Source organism: Gymnoscopelus microlampas (genome assembly GCF_963454915.1).
Source record: "Gymnoscopelus microlampas genome assembly, chromosome: 20".
NCBI lineage: Eukaryota > Metazoa > Chordata > Actinopteri > Myctophiformes > Myctophidae > Gymnoscopelus > Gymnoscopelus microlampas.
In genome coordinates this window covers 24,609,302-24,629,704 of record NC_139957.1, presented here as the reverse complement: position 1 = coordinate 24,629,704, position 20,403 = coordinate 24,609,302, and the positions used below count along the sequence as shown (strand labels likewise).

At 42.4% G+C, this 20,403-nt stretch overlaps 1 protein-coding gene across 8 annotated transcripts in view; it reads right to left on the bottom strand.

Moving 5' to 3' along the window:
* cdin1 (CDAN1 interacting nuclease 1) overlaps positions 1-20,403 on the bottom strand; it is a 75,249-nt gene that overhangs the window by 14,664 nt on the left and 40,182 nt on the right. For 7 of the 8 annotated variants that reach the window (XM_084044788.1, XM_084044792.1, XM_084044787.1 and 4 more), the window contains 2 exons: positions 19,419-19,484; positions 19,017-19,122 (listed from right to left, as the gene is read on the bottom strand). In XM_084044788.1, coding sequence (XP_083900914.1) covers positions 19,017-19,122; positions 19,419-19,484 — 172 coding nt within the window. Of the gene's footprint in view, positions 1-1,024; positions 1,098-19,016; positions 19,123-19,418; positions 19,485-20,403 lie in introns of those variants that run through there. The other variant, XM_084044794.1, reaches the window with a different exon arrangement.

The window sequence follows — 20,403 nt, the reverse complement described above, 5'->3', positions numbered from 1 at the left end:
GTGTGCTGTGTGTGTGTGTGTGTGTGTGTGTGTGTGTGTGTGTGTGTGTGTGTGTGTGTGTGTGTGTGTGTGTGTGTGTGTGTGTGTGTGTGTGTGTGTGTGCGCGTGCGCCAATGTGTGTTAGTGTGTATGCAAGCGAGGCTCTTCTCTGGTCTTCACATTCTGTTCTTTTCCTTGCTATAGTAAATGGGTAATGACACAAAGGTGCTTTAGAAAAAAAGGAATGGAAGGAGAGAAATTCACCCAGTGCACACTTGGAGGGTTTACCAAACTGTGGTGAAATCTAAATATTGTTTCTAGCATGACTAAACAGGCCAACACCTCTCTTTGCGGAAGACGTGCGATAGCTGACATTGTTTGACTTGATCTCTCGTCTATACTATCTAATCGCAGTACAACGGCGACACCCACACGACATATACAGCTTTTGTGCTCTAACCAGTTCTTAATACATTTATTTGTATTCGCTATCAATTAATTTTTCCAGTAACATGAGGCATGTTTCAGGAACTGTGAAATGTTTAAAAACCCAGGGAATCCACAGCTTGCACACACAAGACATAGGCAAGGTCAGCATCAATATTTGAACAAGAATTCATAACATCAACACTGCCTTGATGTTATGTACAGAGGGCCAGAATGCCCCAGATCAAACACCAACATTGACACTTTCAATGATCTTGGCTTACAATGCTCTGCTCTCTAAGCATTAACCACATTAACCCAGGTGTCCCCATTTTAGGCAAATAGCAGACCTACAAGCTCACAACGCGTAGCATGACTCGCATCACAATGCGTTTGGAGCTTGTCAAGTTTTTTTTTTGCAAATTTTCGTATGACGAAGGATATCCAGTACTGTAAGGCTTATGCAGTTAAGGGCAATGTTGTGCAATGGCACAGAAAACAAAAATATATTCACAGAAGGGGAATTCTGCAGAAACCAAGGGAATATCCCTAACGGGACAAATCCCCAGAGCAGGTGTTCTTATAAGGAGTCAACCTGTGGTAAAGCAAACCAGCCGCTATCAACAAGATCTGTGACGGGCCTCTGTCTCCGCTATACTGACCCTCACCTCAACTGACGGGTGGAATGTCATCTGAGGAGACACAAAAAAAGAAAAAGGGGGGAAAAAAGAGTGAGAAAAGCTGTCACTGAGAAGTTGTAATAGGAAATTGCTCTTGGCAACTATTTGTTCAAGCAGCAGATTTTTCTTCCTTTTTTATGCCAACCCAGCGAGCCCCCATTGGAAAACAGGGCAGGTCCCCCTAATGAGTAATCTATTTCAAAGCAGTCGTGTCTGGGCATGACAGTTTACCGAGAGGCTTGAAGAACTGGTAATTACCAGTGTTACGGGGCAATTAATGCATATTACACTGCGGCACTCATGGCGGCGACTGTCAGCTCCCCAATAAAAATGAGCACTCTTCAGCTAAAGGGTGACATTAATTGGGCCCTTAATGACTATGCAGAGGAACCAAGCCAAATAGGAACAAAACAGGGGACTTGCTCTGACTCTAGGAGAGGGGTGGAAATTGGACTAAAAATGAGATTAATTGCTGTTTAGAAAAAAAAGAGAACATTTGTGGCGAGGGGAAGGGGGAGAAATAGGTTGGAATTACAGGGTGCAGAGTGCAAGGGCTGCTCAACGAGATGACAATTCCATTAATTATTTTATATTTTCTGTACCTTAAGGAGGCGAGGCAGGCTTACGGCCCATTTGCAGGGCTCGGTCTTCAGGTTTAATGCTCTTCATGCTGAATGCACAGCTGGAGATTAAATGAACATGGATGCCTTCCCAGCATCACCCACACATGCACACATGCCATTGTGCATTCACTCAATAAAGTAAATACATAGATTATTTCTATTGAATTCCAAAGAAGCACACCCCCGCTATATAAGGGAACCCCAGATTTAGCTATGATGATGCATCTCAAAGCGATCAGGTGGCAGGGCCCATCCTTCATGTGTAGCAGAGGAATAATCAGATTAAAAGGCAAAAGTATTCAGACTTCAGAGTGTTCACTTTCCCGCTTTCCCTTTAAAGCCTGAGGCCCAAAGTATGTCTTTCACTTAAAATGGACCATAAAAAACATTAACCAAGCCTTTCATCAAAAGTAAATGTGCCAAATTGCAGGCCCTCCGCCCCCAGAAATGTTTGTTTAGACGGAGATCAAGGATGCGGCGAGCACATAAAGTAATTCTGATTAATGTTGCTAAAGCCAGGCACGTACTGAACACTACCTGAATATGCAAGCCCTCCAAATCATAAAAATATCAGCATGCAAAACATGCCATCATTTGCATACATTTTAGATTTTTGATTTCCTTGCTATTTAAATATGCAGTTAGAAATAGTCCGGAGCTGCCTCTTGCGCTGTCACGCTGCACACTCACACTGTCATTGGTCCTGATAGAACTCTCCCGCTTCAAAGGGGCTTTGCAATGGAGAGGAGAATGAGCAAATATTTGAATTGCAAAAACACATCATCTTCCGAGGGGAGAAAATTCAAGACAACTTTTTAGAGTTAACGGCACCCCAACCCCCAACATGCTTACCCTCTGCGCACAGAAAGAAAAAAAGAAAAGAATGAAAAAAAGGCCAACGTATTCATAGCGTAAGCACTCTCTTCGCTAATTTAGCATATCCAAATTTGTGTAATGGGATGTGACACATTTTAGAGGGGCTTGAGGAGGGGAAAACTATAATTTGAGGAGAGAACCATAAAAATGTTTTAAGCTGCCCTTGTATTTAACAGAAATCCATCGGACAAATCCAGGTTCTCAGACGACCTGACACAGGTTTGATTACAGACTGAAGTGTAATTACTTAAGCTATCTTCTGTAGGGCTGGAGTGAGCTACACATTATGCTAGGTAGCTATTTCAGCAAAACAAAACAGGAGCCATTACACTCTCCAGGAATACCTTTCTCCTCGGTGCTCAGCGCAATGATTTCACAACCGCTTAAACACAATCGCTCTATGAGAATATCTGGCAGTTTCCAACTTCTGCAGAAGTTCTGGAAATAGAGCAATAAATAACCTACATGACAAATCAATATTATGAATCATAGCATATTTGAAAGTATGATTTCTCCAATACGATTGCCAGGGAAAATACAACCATTAAGCCAAAAGTTACAAGACTGGCCCAGAAGGCCATGAGCAACATTAACAGTAATAAATACCCATCTTCAGACATCTGAGAAAATATCCCAGCACAGGGGAAAATACTCATCTTTTCTGTTTATGATTGTACATTTATTTACGACAAGGTTAACAAGTACCTTGAATTTAAATGGAGGAAAATGTGAATGGCTCTAATATATCGGGAAATCTGTGGAACACATGCAGAGTTATGCAGCTAAATAAACTGTGGAAACATTTTTTTCATAAAAAAAAATCAATTAGATCTGCTATCAGGGAAATCATATCTGTAGATCATGGATGATTTATACAAATATGGCAAACCTTATTCTGTGAGACAAATAAAATATGGATCTCTATAGTAATTAGACTCTAATTACTATAGAGATCCATATTTTATTTGTTCAAACTTGTGGCTGTAACGTGTGTTTTGTTGGACCCTCTAATTATTAGAGGGTCCAACAAAACACATGTTACAGCCACAAGTTTGAATCAAATTTAAAACAACACTGTGAAACACATAAGTCAACCCGGTAATCATTGAGCCATGTCATCTCCAAACACACCATTAGCATTGCAGCTCTACAGAATATACCAGTGGTTCTCAACCTTTTCTGGATCTGGGCCCACTTGAAAATCTCAAAAGCGTTTTGCGGCCCCACCCACCCGACAAAGCTGCCGTTAAGTGCCGTGTTAAGTCAGATGGATGGCCCGCAAGCATTTTCAGGGCATGTTTATATTAAAGTGTTTTGGTTTGGATCAATGGAACTATCACAGTATTCCTATCTATCGGTATCACAATGAAAACAAATTGGTAAAGGTTTTAAAGAAAATGTTTACATTATATATATATACATATATATATAATTTATTTATATTAATGTTATATTATAATCAAAATCTTATATATATATTTTTTTAATTATTTGGGGGCCCACTTGCAATATTCTCGTGGCCCACGAGTGGTCCCCGGCCCACAGGTTGAGAACAACTGGAATATACCCTCCGCATTGCACCTCCCACCCTACCCTACGCCACGGGTCCCTCTGCTTCCCGTGAGCGGCCTGCCTACGTGTAGACAACCTGGAGACAGGTCTGAGCAGAAATCAAACCAGGATGATGGATAGCTTTACTGCACAATGACCTCTGTCACATGGTTCTTGCCCTAAATCAATGCCGGCGATAAGGGCCCTGTGCCTACAATGCTCACCTTGGTATGTTCACCAGTAAGACCTTATCTGTGGCAGGAGGAAGTATGAGTAATAACCAAAGACAAGCCACGACAAAACCACTAACCCCACCTTGTCAAACACAATTTACAATGTATATACACCCCCTCTCATCTGCTGCTGTTAAAACAGTAATTATGAAAGCCAACGAGATATGGGACTAAGTGTTTGGAGGCTTAAGCCCCGATTCATTCTTCGTCGTACGGCGGCCGGTGTCATGCGCCGAAAATAGCCGACCTACTGTAAGGCCTGCTTTTTCTGTGTCACCGAAATGACACGGGCTTACAATATGTCTGTTGAAGGGCTTGGTGGGAGTGCTTTGCCACTAGCTTTGGTTCCAAAGCAGGGCTCATATTTTGGTAAGCAGTCTTGAGAGATGGACCCTGGACCCTAAACACTGACCTACCTACCATACTTACAACACACACACACACACACACACACACACACACACACACACACACACACACACACACACACACACACACACACACACACACACACACACACACACACACACACACACACACACACACACACACACACACACACACACAAACCCGATCCCTATATTTCAGTGGCGTCAGGTCCATGTGGGACAGACTCAGTGTCAGTGATACATGCAGGGAGGGGTTGGAGGTTGAAGTTGAGAGGAGGGCCGACAGGAAGGAGAAGCAAACACTTTGGGAAGATTACAGCGTCGAGCATGCTAAGACCTTTCAGTAGTTTTTCATTTGCCAGTGTGTGTGTGTGTGTGTGTGTGTTTCTTCGTAGTTGTGACAGAGAGAGCAAGAGTGAGCGAGCGAGAGAGCAGGAGAGAGGGAGAGTATAAGTTTCCAGGCAGTCGCATCAAAATGGGAAGAGAGACCAAACATGACATCAAACGTTGCAATTAGCTGACCCCTTTCTCCCAGAGTCAACGGTTTGAAAAGCCCCGCTTTAAAAGCCCTGATTAAAATATGTTTGCTTTCTCATTCGAAATGACATTTGACAAGGTTAGTAATATTTCAACTAACTGCAATAACATTCTCGTGGCCGTGATCATTTTTTTCCATCTCTTCGCAGGGGCGCAGGTAACCTCGGAGCGAGTTTCCCATGAACTCAGCGCCGCGATCCGAAAACAAAAACGGCAGAGGGGAAAGAAAAAAAAAGGGAAAAGAAAAAGAAGGAGAGCGGTTTAAGGTTTTACGCGAGCGTGTTTAGTTTCACCCGGGCAGCTGAAGCAAAATGTTTTGCGATCATTATTCAGAGAATTTATCCCCTTTCTAATTCAAACCACAACGATTACTCAAAACAGAGCCAGTAGTCTTTTCTCTAACCACGAGCTCCGTCCTTAGCGAGGACTCAGGGGGGCTGAGGACTGTCAGCAGCTCAGGGGATAGGGTTCCTCGAGCCGCTAAAACCCCTCATCACCAAATTAGGAGAGGTGTAGTCCCCTGGCCCCTCCGCTGGAAATGTAATCAAGAAACATAGTTTTCAAAATAAGATTTAAGTTAATGATGAGGGACAGCAGATATGTAATAATACTTTCTGGAAGGGATGAACGGCGTCACACCGACCTTTGGTTAGGTCATAATAGAGGCTTTGTTTAGAATTCATGTCAAGCCAGAGTAAAAAAATAACAAAAAAACAAAACAAAAAAGAACCAGGAAAAACAGCGAGTCTGTAAACTTAAATAAACCAAACTCAAAAGTTGCATTAGACAGCGCTTGCAGAACTGGAGCTCTGACAACACAACCAGGAAGATAAAACCATGAATAAGGTCTTAGAAAGGGGGGAGTCGATTCATGGGGATCAGAAATGGACAGGGCCAAACTCCGTCTGAAGTTAATAGTTTTCACATCCATTCTAGTCGGAGGAGAAGCGAATGCAAAGTGTCGGGACCGGACAGTAAGCCAGCCTAGGCTTAGCTGCAGCTGTGCTCAAATTGAAGTGGCACTTTCTATCAGAGGCCTTTCACCAGACAACTCTATTCTGCCCTCTCTCTTCTAACCTTCATGACACACAGACGCCAATAATAAAAAATAAGGGTGGTCATTTAAAACATGCAGCCGTCATTGAAGAGACAGACTCTAGGTTTGACATGGAGTGGGAAGATCCGCGGTGTGAACGTGCCGGCTGATGGAGTTATCCCTCAAAATGAGAAATAGATTACTTTGACGTTTCCATGGCCGCCATTCAAAGGGGGAGGGCAGCTCAAAGCCCAAACTCTGGGCAGAGTTTATGTTTCACTTGTTCAAAAAAAAAATGTCCGCCCCTGTTATCTTGCATCAGTCCAAAAAAAAGAGGATGGGGTATCGTCCGTTTCAACTTCCCGCCTACGATGAAACATTACATCGACGGCGGACAGAGCTGGAATGCGGATCATACTGCTCCACTCTTAACCCCTCAAGCCCTGGTCACAAAGGACTGTTTTACGGCGCTCATCTATGTAACACAACAAGAAGAAACAAAAACAAATTAGCAGCTCAATGTTCAAATGCATTACCTGAAGGACTCCCGGCTCGAGAGCATAATTTATCATAAGAACTTTTAGATTAGTGGCCAAGTGCCTTTTATTCTAATCGTTTATATATACGTGCCACAGCATGGAGAGACAAATGCGTTGACCTGATAGATCTTGTACATTAGCCCTCAGAATTGATGAGTGAAATCAGAAGGTCAGCGCTTGGACGCCGGCTGCTCATGTGTCTTTGATTACACACTCCCACTGAGTACTAGGCAGGCAGAGATGTTTAAGCTATCAGGCAATCAGACCGCCGAGAGACGTGAAACTCAAACCAGAGACAGGAGAGGAGAGGACTGCATGGGAACCAGAAATGGGGAAAAGAGGGTCTCAACGAAGCTCTTCAACAAATGCCAGGGTTAGAGAGGAAATACTCTCTTGTACTTCTATCTCAGTTTTTCTGGCAGCCGGATATTGCAGTGAAATAAAACTGTAATATAAAGCAATGTTCATAAAAGCGAGTGACTCTGTAACTGGTCCTTAAACACGCTGACTTATGGTGCATCAATCAAAACAGTCGCTATTGGAGGAAAAATAGATGCAGTATGTATTGCAAGCTGAAAAAATGGGTATTGTGAAACTTATCCCTGCTGCTAATTTCAGTTATCTAAAGGTGAGGAAACAATACAAAGAAAAAAAAGGTTTCCCACTCTACAACAAGAACATTTTTAAAGTTAAAAATTCTAAACAATATTTCTGCTCTTGATGTCAATAACTACTCTTCCGAAATAGATACTTGTTTTGGTTTAGTCTGTTTTTATAATAATCGTTATTATTTACAGATAAAAAAAAATGTAGGCTGCTCACTAATTGCGATTTATTGAGGAACCACTATGAACAAGAAAGAATGGATTCGACTTTCTCAGGTTGGAGCGTAAAGAGCGCCTTTCTAAGCCTTTCATCATATTTTCTCCAAGGTCAACACACACAAGACACATATACAAGTATATTAAATGGAAACCATTCCATGCAGTAACTGAATTGTGGCATTACAGTGGAAAGGTGTGTGAACACACACACGTCTGTCTGTGTGTGTACTGTACACAGTATGAATGACATTACGTCTGTTAGCTTGCACCAAATGCGTTCCAGATTACCACTGTCCACACAGTACAGTAAGTCATTCAGTACTTAAACACTGGCAAAAGATGTCAACTTGTAGAAAGGAGCTTGAAAGCCAAACAGGAAGCTGAAATCATTGGAAAAGAGAGAAAAGTGTGGGCGGGAAAGAGGACAAGGTTACGTGAGGGACAGTGGGCCTATAAAAGGAAGCCTACCGTCTAGGTTATCTATAAGGAACCACTTATCACGAGCGCCCAGCTCCACACTGTGACTGATGGGCCTCCACAGACCGTGAGTAGAACGACACTATCTGGTCCACACAGCACTGCTCTTTAAACACAAGGGCAGAAATATGAAGCATTGTTTTCTCCTGTGCCACTTGGTAAACGCATTGTACGCATACTGTGTGGTCTGTATTCTACTTTAAATTGTTTCTAGCAAATGCATTGCTAATCAAATAACCTAAATGCTACATTATGGTATTAAAATATAAAAAACTCAGTAACCACTTGATTAGCATGATGTGCAAAATCATTGACTTACTGTGAATATAAGGAGCTCTGAAAATCTTAAGCTCAATTACTGAAATCTGATGCAAATATACTACTAACAAGAAACACTGAGTAACCTATACCATACACTGACATGTATAGACTGATACTATCTGAAGGGAAACAATACCATGTGTGTTTAATGCCTCAATGGATAGATCAATAAATCACGAGAATACCCGGGGAAAGGTAATCCTCCCCAAAAAGCTGTTAAACACTTGCTGTGTCATGAAGCCAGCACAAGCAGAACTAAAATATGCATTCCTCTTGTCTTCACCGGAGAGAAATAAAAAGACTCATTCCCTCTACGCTTAATGCCATTCCTTAAAACCTAAAATGTTTCAGCCATGTTGGTTGATAGAGGAACAAAAGTCATTTATTTCTGTTCAATCGAGTATATTTTAGCTGTAAAGTCAGGTTGTGGTATTAAATAGGGACCCGTTTCCCCCCCCCCCATTTCATTTCCTGTGACAAACCACAGAGCTCATGGTTCATTTCTTTCTTTATTGCTTGGGAGGACATTGGAAGAATCATCTGATGACTCCTTTGTCATCATCCATCGCACAAGGGTGTTGCTTGTCAAAAAGAACTGATCTACAAGCTAACAATGCGTCGCGATCAGTTCTTTTTGACAAGCAACACTGATGGACTATGAAGCACCTCAATAAGGCAGGTTTTAAAGTCCTGTGATACAGGTGTGAAGATGCATGACACGAAACACAAATGCCCCATTTTAAATATTTGTATGTAGCTTTACATCTACTATGTGTGCGTAGGGGTGTTCGTTATGCGTGTGTCTTAAAGGAGAATTTCGCCCGACGTTATTCTTACCTTTATTATGACGTTATGATATCCTAGCACGAGTGGTACAGTAGAGAAATTCCATAATGGAGCCGCCACAGTTAAAAACCAGTGCCTATGGTCCTTGCTTTAAATCGCGTAGTTTAATAGCTTTTTTTTCTGGAGAGATCTGATGTTTACAGTAAGTCACGCTTTGACGACACTTCCGGCGCCCGACCGGAAGTGACATCAAAGCGGCTTACGCTAAGGACCATAGGCGCAGGTTTTTAACTGTGGCGGATCCGTTATGAGGTTATGGAATTTCTGTACTGTACCACTCGTCCTAGGATATCATAACGTCATAATAAAGGTAAGAATAACATCGGGCGAAATTCTCCTTTAAGAAAAGAAAAAAGATAAGCCATGGCTTCAATGGTTTCAGTCAGCATGGTAAAAAAAAAGCCCAGTCTTTGTACAATAACAACCACCCTATAATTATCTTCCCATCTTCAGCCATCTCTCTGTAAATTTCTATAGATGTGGACATGTCCGACAGCAATATGTGTGTGCGCACTCAGGGCTGGCGTACGGTAAGCATCCGTGTGCACACTATTTGTCACAAGGCTATCTTTGTGTCAGGAAAATAACACGCCGCATCTTCCGTCACACTGGGTACAATGCAGGCCTGAATGTCTTTTGGGGGGGGGGGGGGGGGTCGTAGGACCGAGTGTACTCAAACCCATTCCAGCCATCACAATTCTCCTGTTAGATTGAGTTTTACAAAGAGCCATTCTAATCCAGGCCCACTCCTCTCTGCGCCTGCAGACAGGATCTCGCAAAGATGACAAATGCTGCCTACTTCTTCCTGGAATGAAACCCGGAAGGTCAACTAAAAGGAAAAAGAAAGACAGAAAGAAAAGGAATGAAAGGGAGGGAAAGGGAGTACAACTGAGAGAAGGGAATGGGAAAGAAAAACACTCTCTACAAGTCTGATGAAATAAATCATGAAAGCTGCCAAAAAAGTAAGTTAGTTAAATAAAAATAACAAATTATTTTTTTTAATAATTAAAAGTTCCACAGCAAACAGTAATGTGTGGCACAGACAGAAATGTCCGTGCCTCAGTTTACTTGCGTCTTTTCCTTCCATCTCGGAGTGCTGAAGGCAAGCGGGTAGGCGGGAGGAGGGAGTAAGGGGGTGGGGGGTGGGGTATATCACCAGGGTGCCGCTTTGTGTCCTGCTCGTCGTTTCCACACAGCGGCTGTGTCAAAGCTGCTAGCAGGCTCAAAGTTAAATGACAAATTTGGATAATGCACAGACACAACCCAGCTAAAATAAATAGGTGACATGGGGGCTTAGCCAGAGCTAAATCCCGGGGCTGCCGGAGACCTGAAGTGCACGGATTACACCCCAGACGCCTTAAACAATGTGCCCAAATGTGCATCCTTAAAAGCATGAAATCCGTAGAGCAAGCCGACTTGTCATTCGCCGTTAGTATTTTAAGTTCCTTGTTACACCTCAGTGTGCTGCTGTGACCCAAAAGAAACACTTGCAAAGCCCAAGAGGAACCTCCATTGTGGATATCTATTTTTCTAGCTGCGAAATATTCACCAGGAGGATGTCATAACAAAGGAAACAATAAAAGAGGCCACGTTCCTGCACGGCAGGGGGTATCCACCACATTATAAATAGGAGGAAGACAATGACACAAGCATTGACACTTCACCAGAAAATGCTGATGTCTTTGTTTACAAATTAGTTAGCTAGGACAGATCAAGCCAGCAACAACCTCGATTTCTTTACAAATACAGAAAAAATTACTTAAATGTGAAGCAATAAAAATCATTAAAAGACTCTCAAAAAGCCTGGTCATTCAGACTCGACACAGGTGAGCCTAATGAGAAATGTATGGCATACTGTGACACGCAAAGAAATCTAATACTTATGCCAATACTTTTAACAAAATACATCCTATTAGTGAATCGATGTAACCCTACTAAAAGAAAACCACTGGCTTTGAGAACACCACCATATTAATGTGGAAACCTCTCTCAGTCTCCCCCATCATGTCTGTTTCTCTCGTTCACATCTCTGACTTTAGGGTGAGGTGCATTGTGGCATGGCACAGGTCTCGAAGGTGTCACATCGCCTCCCCAGAGGTGCCGGTGCCCGTCCTTGGGGAAGGGACCCTGTAATGTCCAGCCTCATTGGATCAGCAGTAGCCACGGCCCCTGGGCAGCCTCTCTCAGGTGACATCCCCTATCTGCTCTGTCTGCATGATGGCCCCGCTTCTGCCATGGCTTATGTTACCGGGTGCATTCACCCGGTCTACCACATCCGTCCCACATTACCTGTATAGTTGCAAGCATCTACACACATACACATACATACACTGTAAAATCATGACATATTTTAAGTCTGAGCGTGTATAAATGTAACCAAATTGGCCAGCAATGGTCCATTTGATTACATTTGTACCCGCTCTATGTTACAAATGAATGCATTCACTGTGTATATACAGATTTGCACACATATTACACACACACACACACACACACACACACACACACACAACTGCTTGGAATTTTGGTGGCATTTCACATGAAGTCTGTTGCGACTTGTACAATTGCTAATTTGTCAATTAATAGCAATAATTTGCAATATAATTTTATGTTTTCCACACAGTATTTACGGATTGTATATATGTGTATATATAAGCTATGATTTTTAATTAGAGACTGGAGTTTATGAAAATAAATAATGAATAAACAATGTAGTTTTACAAAATTTCGGCGCAACTGACCATGCACAAAGATAACTTGTCCTCACATCTCAGAGTGTCTAGCCGTAGTATTTCATTCATGTTCAGAGATAAAGGCATTATCAGCTGAACTCAATAAGGCTTGTCTACAAAATAGCAAGTCATTACAGTATTAATTAGTCATTCCTGGTTGTACTGCTTTGGGAAGTTCAACAAAAATGATGGACATATCCATTAAAAAGGGATATATTATGCAATATCTAGCATCAAAGAATTTAATTTGATGTCAAGGCAATCAGATTGAGTATGCCTGAGCCCATAACAGCATTATCATGCAATTTCAGCTGTAAAACCTACAGCATACAGTACCAGAAATAATTGGAAAAAGTTCTCCAAGAACTCGAGATGTCTGATCCTGGCTGTGTCAACTAATATAAAACATCATATAAATCAGTTTTTTATCTCGCTGTTAGACAATATGCCAGCAAGCAGATTAGTAATGTTGTAGTGCAAGTACTTGGATGGAGTTCTGAGAATAATGACTTCCACATTAATTGCCATTTTGCTTCCATTATGCATGGTGAAAAAGTGCAAAAACAAAAGACAAACCCTAATAACATTTCTCATAATCTCTCTGTGCAGATCAGATTTGATCTGAAATTGATATGCAGTTTTCTAGTGTGGGAAACAGCTTATTATTAATTACGGGTGGACATACAGTATTCTATCTAAAATGCAACATCATATGCAGCTTCAAAATCTCAAAGATGAAACATAAAATAACAATGTGTGCACATGCATCAACATCAACAAATTTCCAAGTGGTCAAGCCGGATGATGTATAATGGCAAACCAAAAAGTCTTAACCCCCATTTCATACAGGGGAGAAATGAGCCATACTGTCCCATTATATTGCCATAAATCATTTTTTTGTGGACGGCTGACAGCTTTTTATCAGATCTAACCTTTTCAAGCCTCCATTAGGAGCGCTAACATTTTCAACTCTGACACATTTGCAGTTTACGAATCTCACAGCTGATTAACTTTGGGAAGGGGCAAGCCGACGACCACGCTCATTTCCACAAAGGCCGTCCATCGTCTCGGCCCAAGAGGAATGGAGGGAGGGGAGGGAGGGACAGCGTCTGAATCTAATTATTTAACTCCACATTTACCCTTTAATCTGCTGTATTGCGCTGCAAAATGGTTTGGTTGCAGAAAATCTCTCTCTTATCTCTGGGTAAAATGTTCAATGTGATATAATCTATTATTTGAAAAATATGTTCCACTGTACACAAGCACTGCAATGAAGGTACCACCAGGTTTCCTTGTAATCTGACAAACAGGGAGCAGGCCAGATTGGTTCAGGGAAGACAATCACCAGGCTCAAAGAAGCTGTCAGATTTTCTTTTTTTGTGTGGTTTGAACTTTGGTGTGGAAGGATGTGGCACTGGATTCATGTTGATATTCTGACAATGAATTGCTAATCATTATGTTGCTTTGTTTTTTACAGCATGTGAAAACACATTTTCTATACAAAAGCAATAAGGATTGAGAATTGATTAACTGATTCATCTTTCTTCTGCTTCTCCAATATAAATACACAGATCTCCACTGGCCATAGGGGAGCGATTCTAAAAACCACAGACTGACACAACATACTCACTGAGAGCAGCAGTAATGTCCTGATTCATCATAAACAATAGTGCCAGTGATGTGACACAACAACTACTTAAATAACAAGTCAAACATAATTTCGACAAATGTATGAGAATCACAACAAATACAAAATATAAAGAACTACAAGCTTTACTGGAGTGGTCTGGATAGGTCCTGAATTCATATGAGGCAAGTGAGACTACTGTATGATTAGATAAATGCAAGACTAGATCATTTGCAGCTAGAGGGAGAGTTATAGGGGCACCTTTGCCAACCATAATTGATTTAAGCACGCCATGATCAGGGAGGGGCAGTTAAGGTGGTGCAATGCCAGCGTGCATATTTCATTACATGCTGTGTTTAACCTTACCCACTTCTCCTAAAACACACAAGAGGCTCATTATGTGTTTAATATTCACCAGCAGGTGAATAATTTTTATGCAAGTCTGATAGTTGGGCGAGATGGATAACTCAATTATCTGAACATCCGTCAGAGCAGAGGGCTTCGTCGGCTCTGGAACACCACCAGCTAAGATTGATGGCTGGGAGACGCCAATGGCTGCTGCTCCGCCATCTCATCCAGGCACTGGGCCTGAACATGCCATTTGATTCGGCAGAAGACCGTTTTTCTCTCCCTTTTCCCCCTCCTTTTCTCGGGAGCCTTGTAGGTGAAGCGCCATTACCCCTCACTCCACTGAAGAGGGGTTTATTATGAGGTTAGTGCGTTGGCAAGACTATTGTTTGGATGATAAATGCAGTTGGTGAGGGCTTTGGACGGAAAATTTGTTATGAGGGGGTGTTTTTTTTTCCTTCTCTTCTCTTCTCTTCCTCCCAAAGACACATGTCACCATTGCTCACTTCGTAGAGCTCAAGGGAAAACCGGGAACAATTAACTAAGCTACAGACACAGCATTTTGGTTAGAGGTAAAAAGTAAATTCATGAAAATGAAAAAATAAGCAAATCACTGGTAATGTCAGTCAGGGGCAATGAAGTAATTAGAAGCTATTATGCCATTTCAAGGTCAGTCAGAGGAGAGACAAAAAGGTTGAAAGTGAAGCGGTGAAGTCTGTTTTTACTGAATAGACAAACACACAAGCCGTCAGACTAAAACCGATGATATGATACCGCTAATACGAAAAGAGAGGATGATGTCAACTCATCTTTCTCTCTCTCCTTCACTCCTAACTGAGTTTATATCTTTGCGGCAAACAATGCCGTGACCCCGTATTCATCGACTTCAATGTTCTGCATACACATGGACTACGCACAAGCATGTGCAATCAGAAACGTACATACATGCGTCCACACACACACACACACACACACACACACACACACACACACACACACACACACACACACACACACACACACACACACACACACACACACACACACACACACACACAGCTACTAAGGAGGCATCTCCAGCTACAATAGATTATTTAAGTATAACAAAAAGAGAAAGAGAGTGCATATTTTGAAATGTCAGCAAGTAAATGTGAATTAAAAATTACAAGGGTGCTGCTGGTAAAGGTGGGGTCTGAAGGGACTGACATTTTTTTTGACACAACAGCGTTTATCTGACCGGGCCGCCGGCTGACATGATGGGATCTACGTTGTCAGTTCCTTAACACACTCGGACAAGGCCGCTGCACTGAATATCAATGAAAGATACCCATAGGCACAAATCTTAGGCTCCGTCCGAAATGTCCAAGCAGTCCGTTTGTATCCTGATATCTTCATTCAATCTAATGCCATTGTTATCTCTCTCTAAGAGCAGGAAGACAGACAGACACATGACATTTTCCTTAAATCCAATACAGGGAAGCACATGGACTTGCAGGGAGGCATGTGGCGTTCTGGTTGTCGTGCTGCCTGTGGTACTAATCATGCGACCTAATGGGAATAAAAGATTCCCTCTTAAACTGGACTCGTATATCATGTCATGTTTGACTGACTGAGGCAGATCTCATTCAAGTGTTTTCTCATTAAAACGCTAGCAACGTCTCTCATGGTCTAGGAATGTTCTGGAGCCGAGGCCAAAGCCTTTTTTTTCGTCCTGGTCAACAATTTTCTTACAGACCTTTAATGAGGCCAGCTAAAGAAGACAACCATCAAAGATGGACCCTTCTCAGAGAGTCACACCTCAGTGCATCTGAGTTCCGGGGGTCGCTAGCATGATCAAATGCTACACAGATTTTCCTTCTGCACACAACAGGGCTTTTCCAAATAAAACTACATTAGACAGAGGGAATAAAATACACTGTTGATTATGACCTTGGCATCGTCCCCTGTTCATTTTAACTGCACATTGTTATTGGATGAATCATCCACCCTGGAAATCAGATGTTTGGTTTGATGGCAGCTGCAGAGTGAACAAGGAAGTAATTTCTCTATAAACATGCCCGATATTCTCTAATTGAGGAATCACTATTGATCTTCATCTACTTCATTTAGTTTTGGACATAAACTTTCAAACTGATGGCCAAGTAATCCAACTGTTAAATAATCTCTTGGAAGCACTTTACAATGCTACTTCCTAAGCAACATCCCTTTACAAAACTTCTTGAATATCGTCGGGTGGAAACCTCATATATCCAAAAACGTTTTCAGGATTCAAATTCAAAAGCTTGAGCTTGCGGATCTGCTACTTTTGATGCCTTTGTGTGATGCTGTAGTATGATTACTAGGGCATTACAAAAAAACACAAAAAGGTTAAAATATGGAGAGTTTCTGCCCCGACAGCAACGATATACACATTTTCTTATACCAAATGTCAACGTTCATAAGCTGACAATTGTGTGGCTGTTGCAGGAAGGTAAACAGCACATACTGTATTAGCTGCATGACTTCATGGTCCAACTCAATATGGCCTATATCATTTCTAAGCGCTGGTTCAGCGTTTGCTCACTTGCGCACGTGTGCAAGTCCCATAGGAGAATCCCAAAAAATATCTGCATTCTGACCAGACCTGCACAGGTGCTTGTCTCTTGCACAGGGATGGGTACTTACTTACTTACTACTTAACTGCCCGTTGCACGTGCTTACAGCATCTCTTGCACCACATTCATACAAAACCACACCTCCCAATACATATTGAAGCAGTAGTAGACACATGCTGTATGTGTGCAGATTAGATAGATAGATAAATAGATAAGATAGATTAATTCAAACTTTATTCCAGACACACAGGGGGTTCATAGAGTACATAGAAATCCTAGAAATCACATAACAAACTAGAAAAAGTGCAAAAAAAGTGGTCAGGTAGGTTATTGTGGGCCAGCAATGTTCAGAATTCGGGATGGAATATGAAAAATCAGACGGATCCGTCTTCATCACTTGACTATAGAGATAATGTGTACTACAGATTTGCGTGATGTTTGGAAAGAATTTGTAGGAGTAATATAAAAGAAATATTTAGCAAAACTCGGCCTCCTGGTGGCACTATAATAGGGCAATGTTAAAAGGGTGGCATTTGTTCCTCAACATAGTACGAATGTACGTGCAAAGTTTCACCGCTGCGTTCATGTTTTGCGGCATTTTGTTCAAAACGGGCCACTCCTGCAAACTTTAGATGTCAATCAGGTCTCCGCAAGGTCAGGTAGGTTATTGTGGGCCAGCAATGTTCGGAATTCGCCAATCAGGATGGAACATGAAAAATCTAACAGATCCGTCTTGATCACATGACTATAGAGATCAGGTATACCGATTTGCGTGAAATGTGGATAAAATCTGAATGAGTAATATTAAAAAATGTGTTTTACTTAAGTCGGACTCCTGATGAAAATGCTTTAAAAAGTGCACACTGAACACATACTGAACCTGCGAAGCAGCATATTAGCCTGGGCATAAAGTTTGCGGCACTGTCTAGAGATACTGTATCTCAATCATCATGGAGATTATCAGTAAAAATGATTAGATAGATAAGACAGACAGATTGATATGACAGAGAGAGAGAGTATAATTCTCTGCCTGACTGTGCCTTCTCTCAGGACACAGCGCCCTGGTGTCTGGAACCTCCCAGCACTTCAGAGCCATGTCACAATGTGTGTCAGCGGGCCGTCATTGCTGAGGGGGGTCGGGGCGGTACCAAGGCCAGTAGAGGCAGTCTGGGTGACTTTTCAGCTCAATGTTTCTGGAAGTCCTAGCCTAGTCAAGGCCGAGAGAGAGGGAGAGAGGGAAGGATGGAGGCTACAGATGAATGCCCTTGCCCTCCCAGGTCCTCTCTCTTTCTCTCTGTGTGTGTTCCATGGCCTGACACAAACGAAGAGTCACTAAACTTGTTGAGGTCTCCATGACATCCAGTACTGTGGCACGAGCAGTGACTGACCAGACGTTTCAAACAATACAGTCTTCCTAAGTCGACATGCAACTTAAAAGAGAATTCCAAGCCAAAGAATAGTGAATCAAGAAAAAAAGTATGTCCTGAAAGCTTTTTTTTTTGGGTGCTACTTTTAACTTGCAAGAAAATGAAAAATAAAATACCACTTCATTTATAACCCTTCAAACCTCACACCATTACACTGGCAATGCTGCTGTACTTTGTTTTAAAATTATGAAACAATGTTTTGACTTTGGGGAAAACATGGCTTCCCTGTGACAAGAATGCATAGATGCCAGGAATTTTCTCCTTCTCTCAGGAGATCTCAACACACACACACACACACACACACACACACACACACACACACACACACACACACACACACACACACACACACACACACACACACACACACACACACACACACACACACACACACACACACACACACACACACACACACCTCTGTTCCCCCAGTGTGGGACCATGAAGGCCCATTCCTGTCAAAAGGTTCTCATGACAACAAATGCCAAGGATTAATCACCCGTTTTCCCTGCTTCCCTTCACAAACAATGCGTGTACTCTAGAAAACAATCCTGCTCAGACAGGCCATTCAGACAGCAAGGGACTCCAGTGACCATAGTGGCGTTGACTGGGGCTCCTCAGTGCAGTGTTGGAGTGGAGAGGCGGTAGGACACTGAAGTGTGGTGTGATGTACAGATGTAAAAAGTGGAAGTTTGGGGTTTGTGTGGCAAGGAAGTGGTTAGTTTTGTCATCAAGATATGAGCGGTTTTCATAACACTGAGAAAATGATGATGGTGATTGTGGTCAAAAGAAAGGAGAAGTTGATAAATGATTGGCAGATTGAGGGCAAACGGTGCTGTGTGGCGCAGTAAAGTCAACTATATGCTTGCTAAAGATATAACAAAAAGTGTGATATACACCATAATAACAGGAAGAGAAGACAAGATACATTTATACAGTACTGTAGGTTACCTGTTCCAGTAGCTCCAGAACTGCTCGTTGAGGTACGTGCGATGACTGACATCATCCCCAAATGAGGCTTTGCTCTCAATCCAGTGGACAATGTGTCCTTCCACAGCTTTTTACACAAAGAAACACAACAGCAACAATCAGAACTGTGAGGAATAAAGTCACAGAAGCTAGATCTGGAGGGGACAAGTGGCATTTTCATCGGTAATGGACTTCCCAGTTTCTTTCTGCAGTTCACTTAGAAATCAAGCATACAGTAATATGGTTTTACCCACACAAAGCTTGACAGTTGAATAATCATATTTGAGAAAACCGTTGAAGGAGTAAAAATCAAAGCTAGCTGAGCTTAGCAGGCAGCTGTTTCAGATGAAATAAAATGTTGACATTTGTAATGGAAACACAAACCAATTGGGACCTCCAGGATAATGTCAGGCGTTTTGTCGTAGCCCTTGGCTCTCAGCTGGTTTTCATCTACGAGGAACAAAGTGTAGCATTTCAACATTTAGCTACAGTACAGTGTATCCCAGTTAGATTCAGAAAATAGTTATTCGGAGCACACTGGTAGGTAATAACAGGATAACAATGTATGCCTTTACTGCAACAGCTGAACATACACAGAAAATGTCTGTCAAACACATATTCTAGGCTACTAACCTCACACCTTTTACCAAGGTGGTGATAACAAATCCCCCAGTGTTGGGAAAGCAGAAAACACACAGTAGAGGACAGGAGGCGCAGTGAAACCATTAGCTACATCTGCCACTTATTTGCTGCCACTGCACAAAAGTCTGTAACGCCCAGTTACGGTGCTGCTATCCAGTTTGCAGTTTGGTTGGGCTTCATAAAGTATAACGCGAGGGAACAAGGTTGGCATTATAGCCCCTGTAAGCCTGACCCCTGCCTGCACGGGCTGCAGCCATTGTCCTTGACTCCTGGCACGCTTCGGCCATTATCCCTACAACACCTGATTTCTCCATTAAATCTCAGGCTGACCAGGTCATTCAATTCCAGGGGCCTGCCTCTTCGTCTCCAGCCAAGCTCAACTAATGGGGCATGGAGGGGGATCTAGGGGAGGTGGAGAGGAGGTGGTGTCAGCCAGGGGTTGAGGGAGAGAGCCGAAGGTCTCAGGAAGGCAGCCAGAGGCCTGTGGTATGGGAAAGGGGTTAGGGTGTGGGGGCTTTGCGGACCCTCTCCTCACACCTACTGGGCTGTTGACATTGTCATGCGGCGCCGATCGCCTTTTTACATCACCTTTGATTAAAATTAATGGCCCGTCCCCACTGTTGGGTAGCTTATTTCCAATCCATTTATCAGACAGGGTGAGGTTGCCTCAGTGGCCCTCTCGCCCGCGAACTCTGACAGTTTTAGAACAGTCTGCAGCACAGCCCTG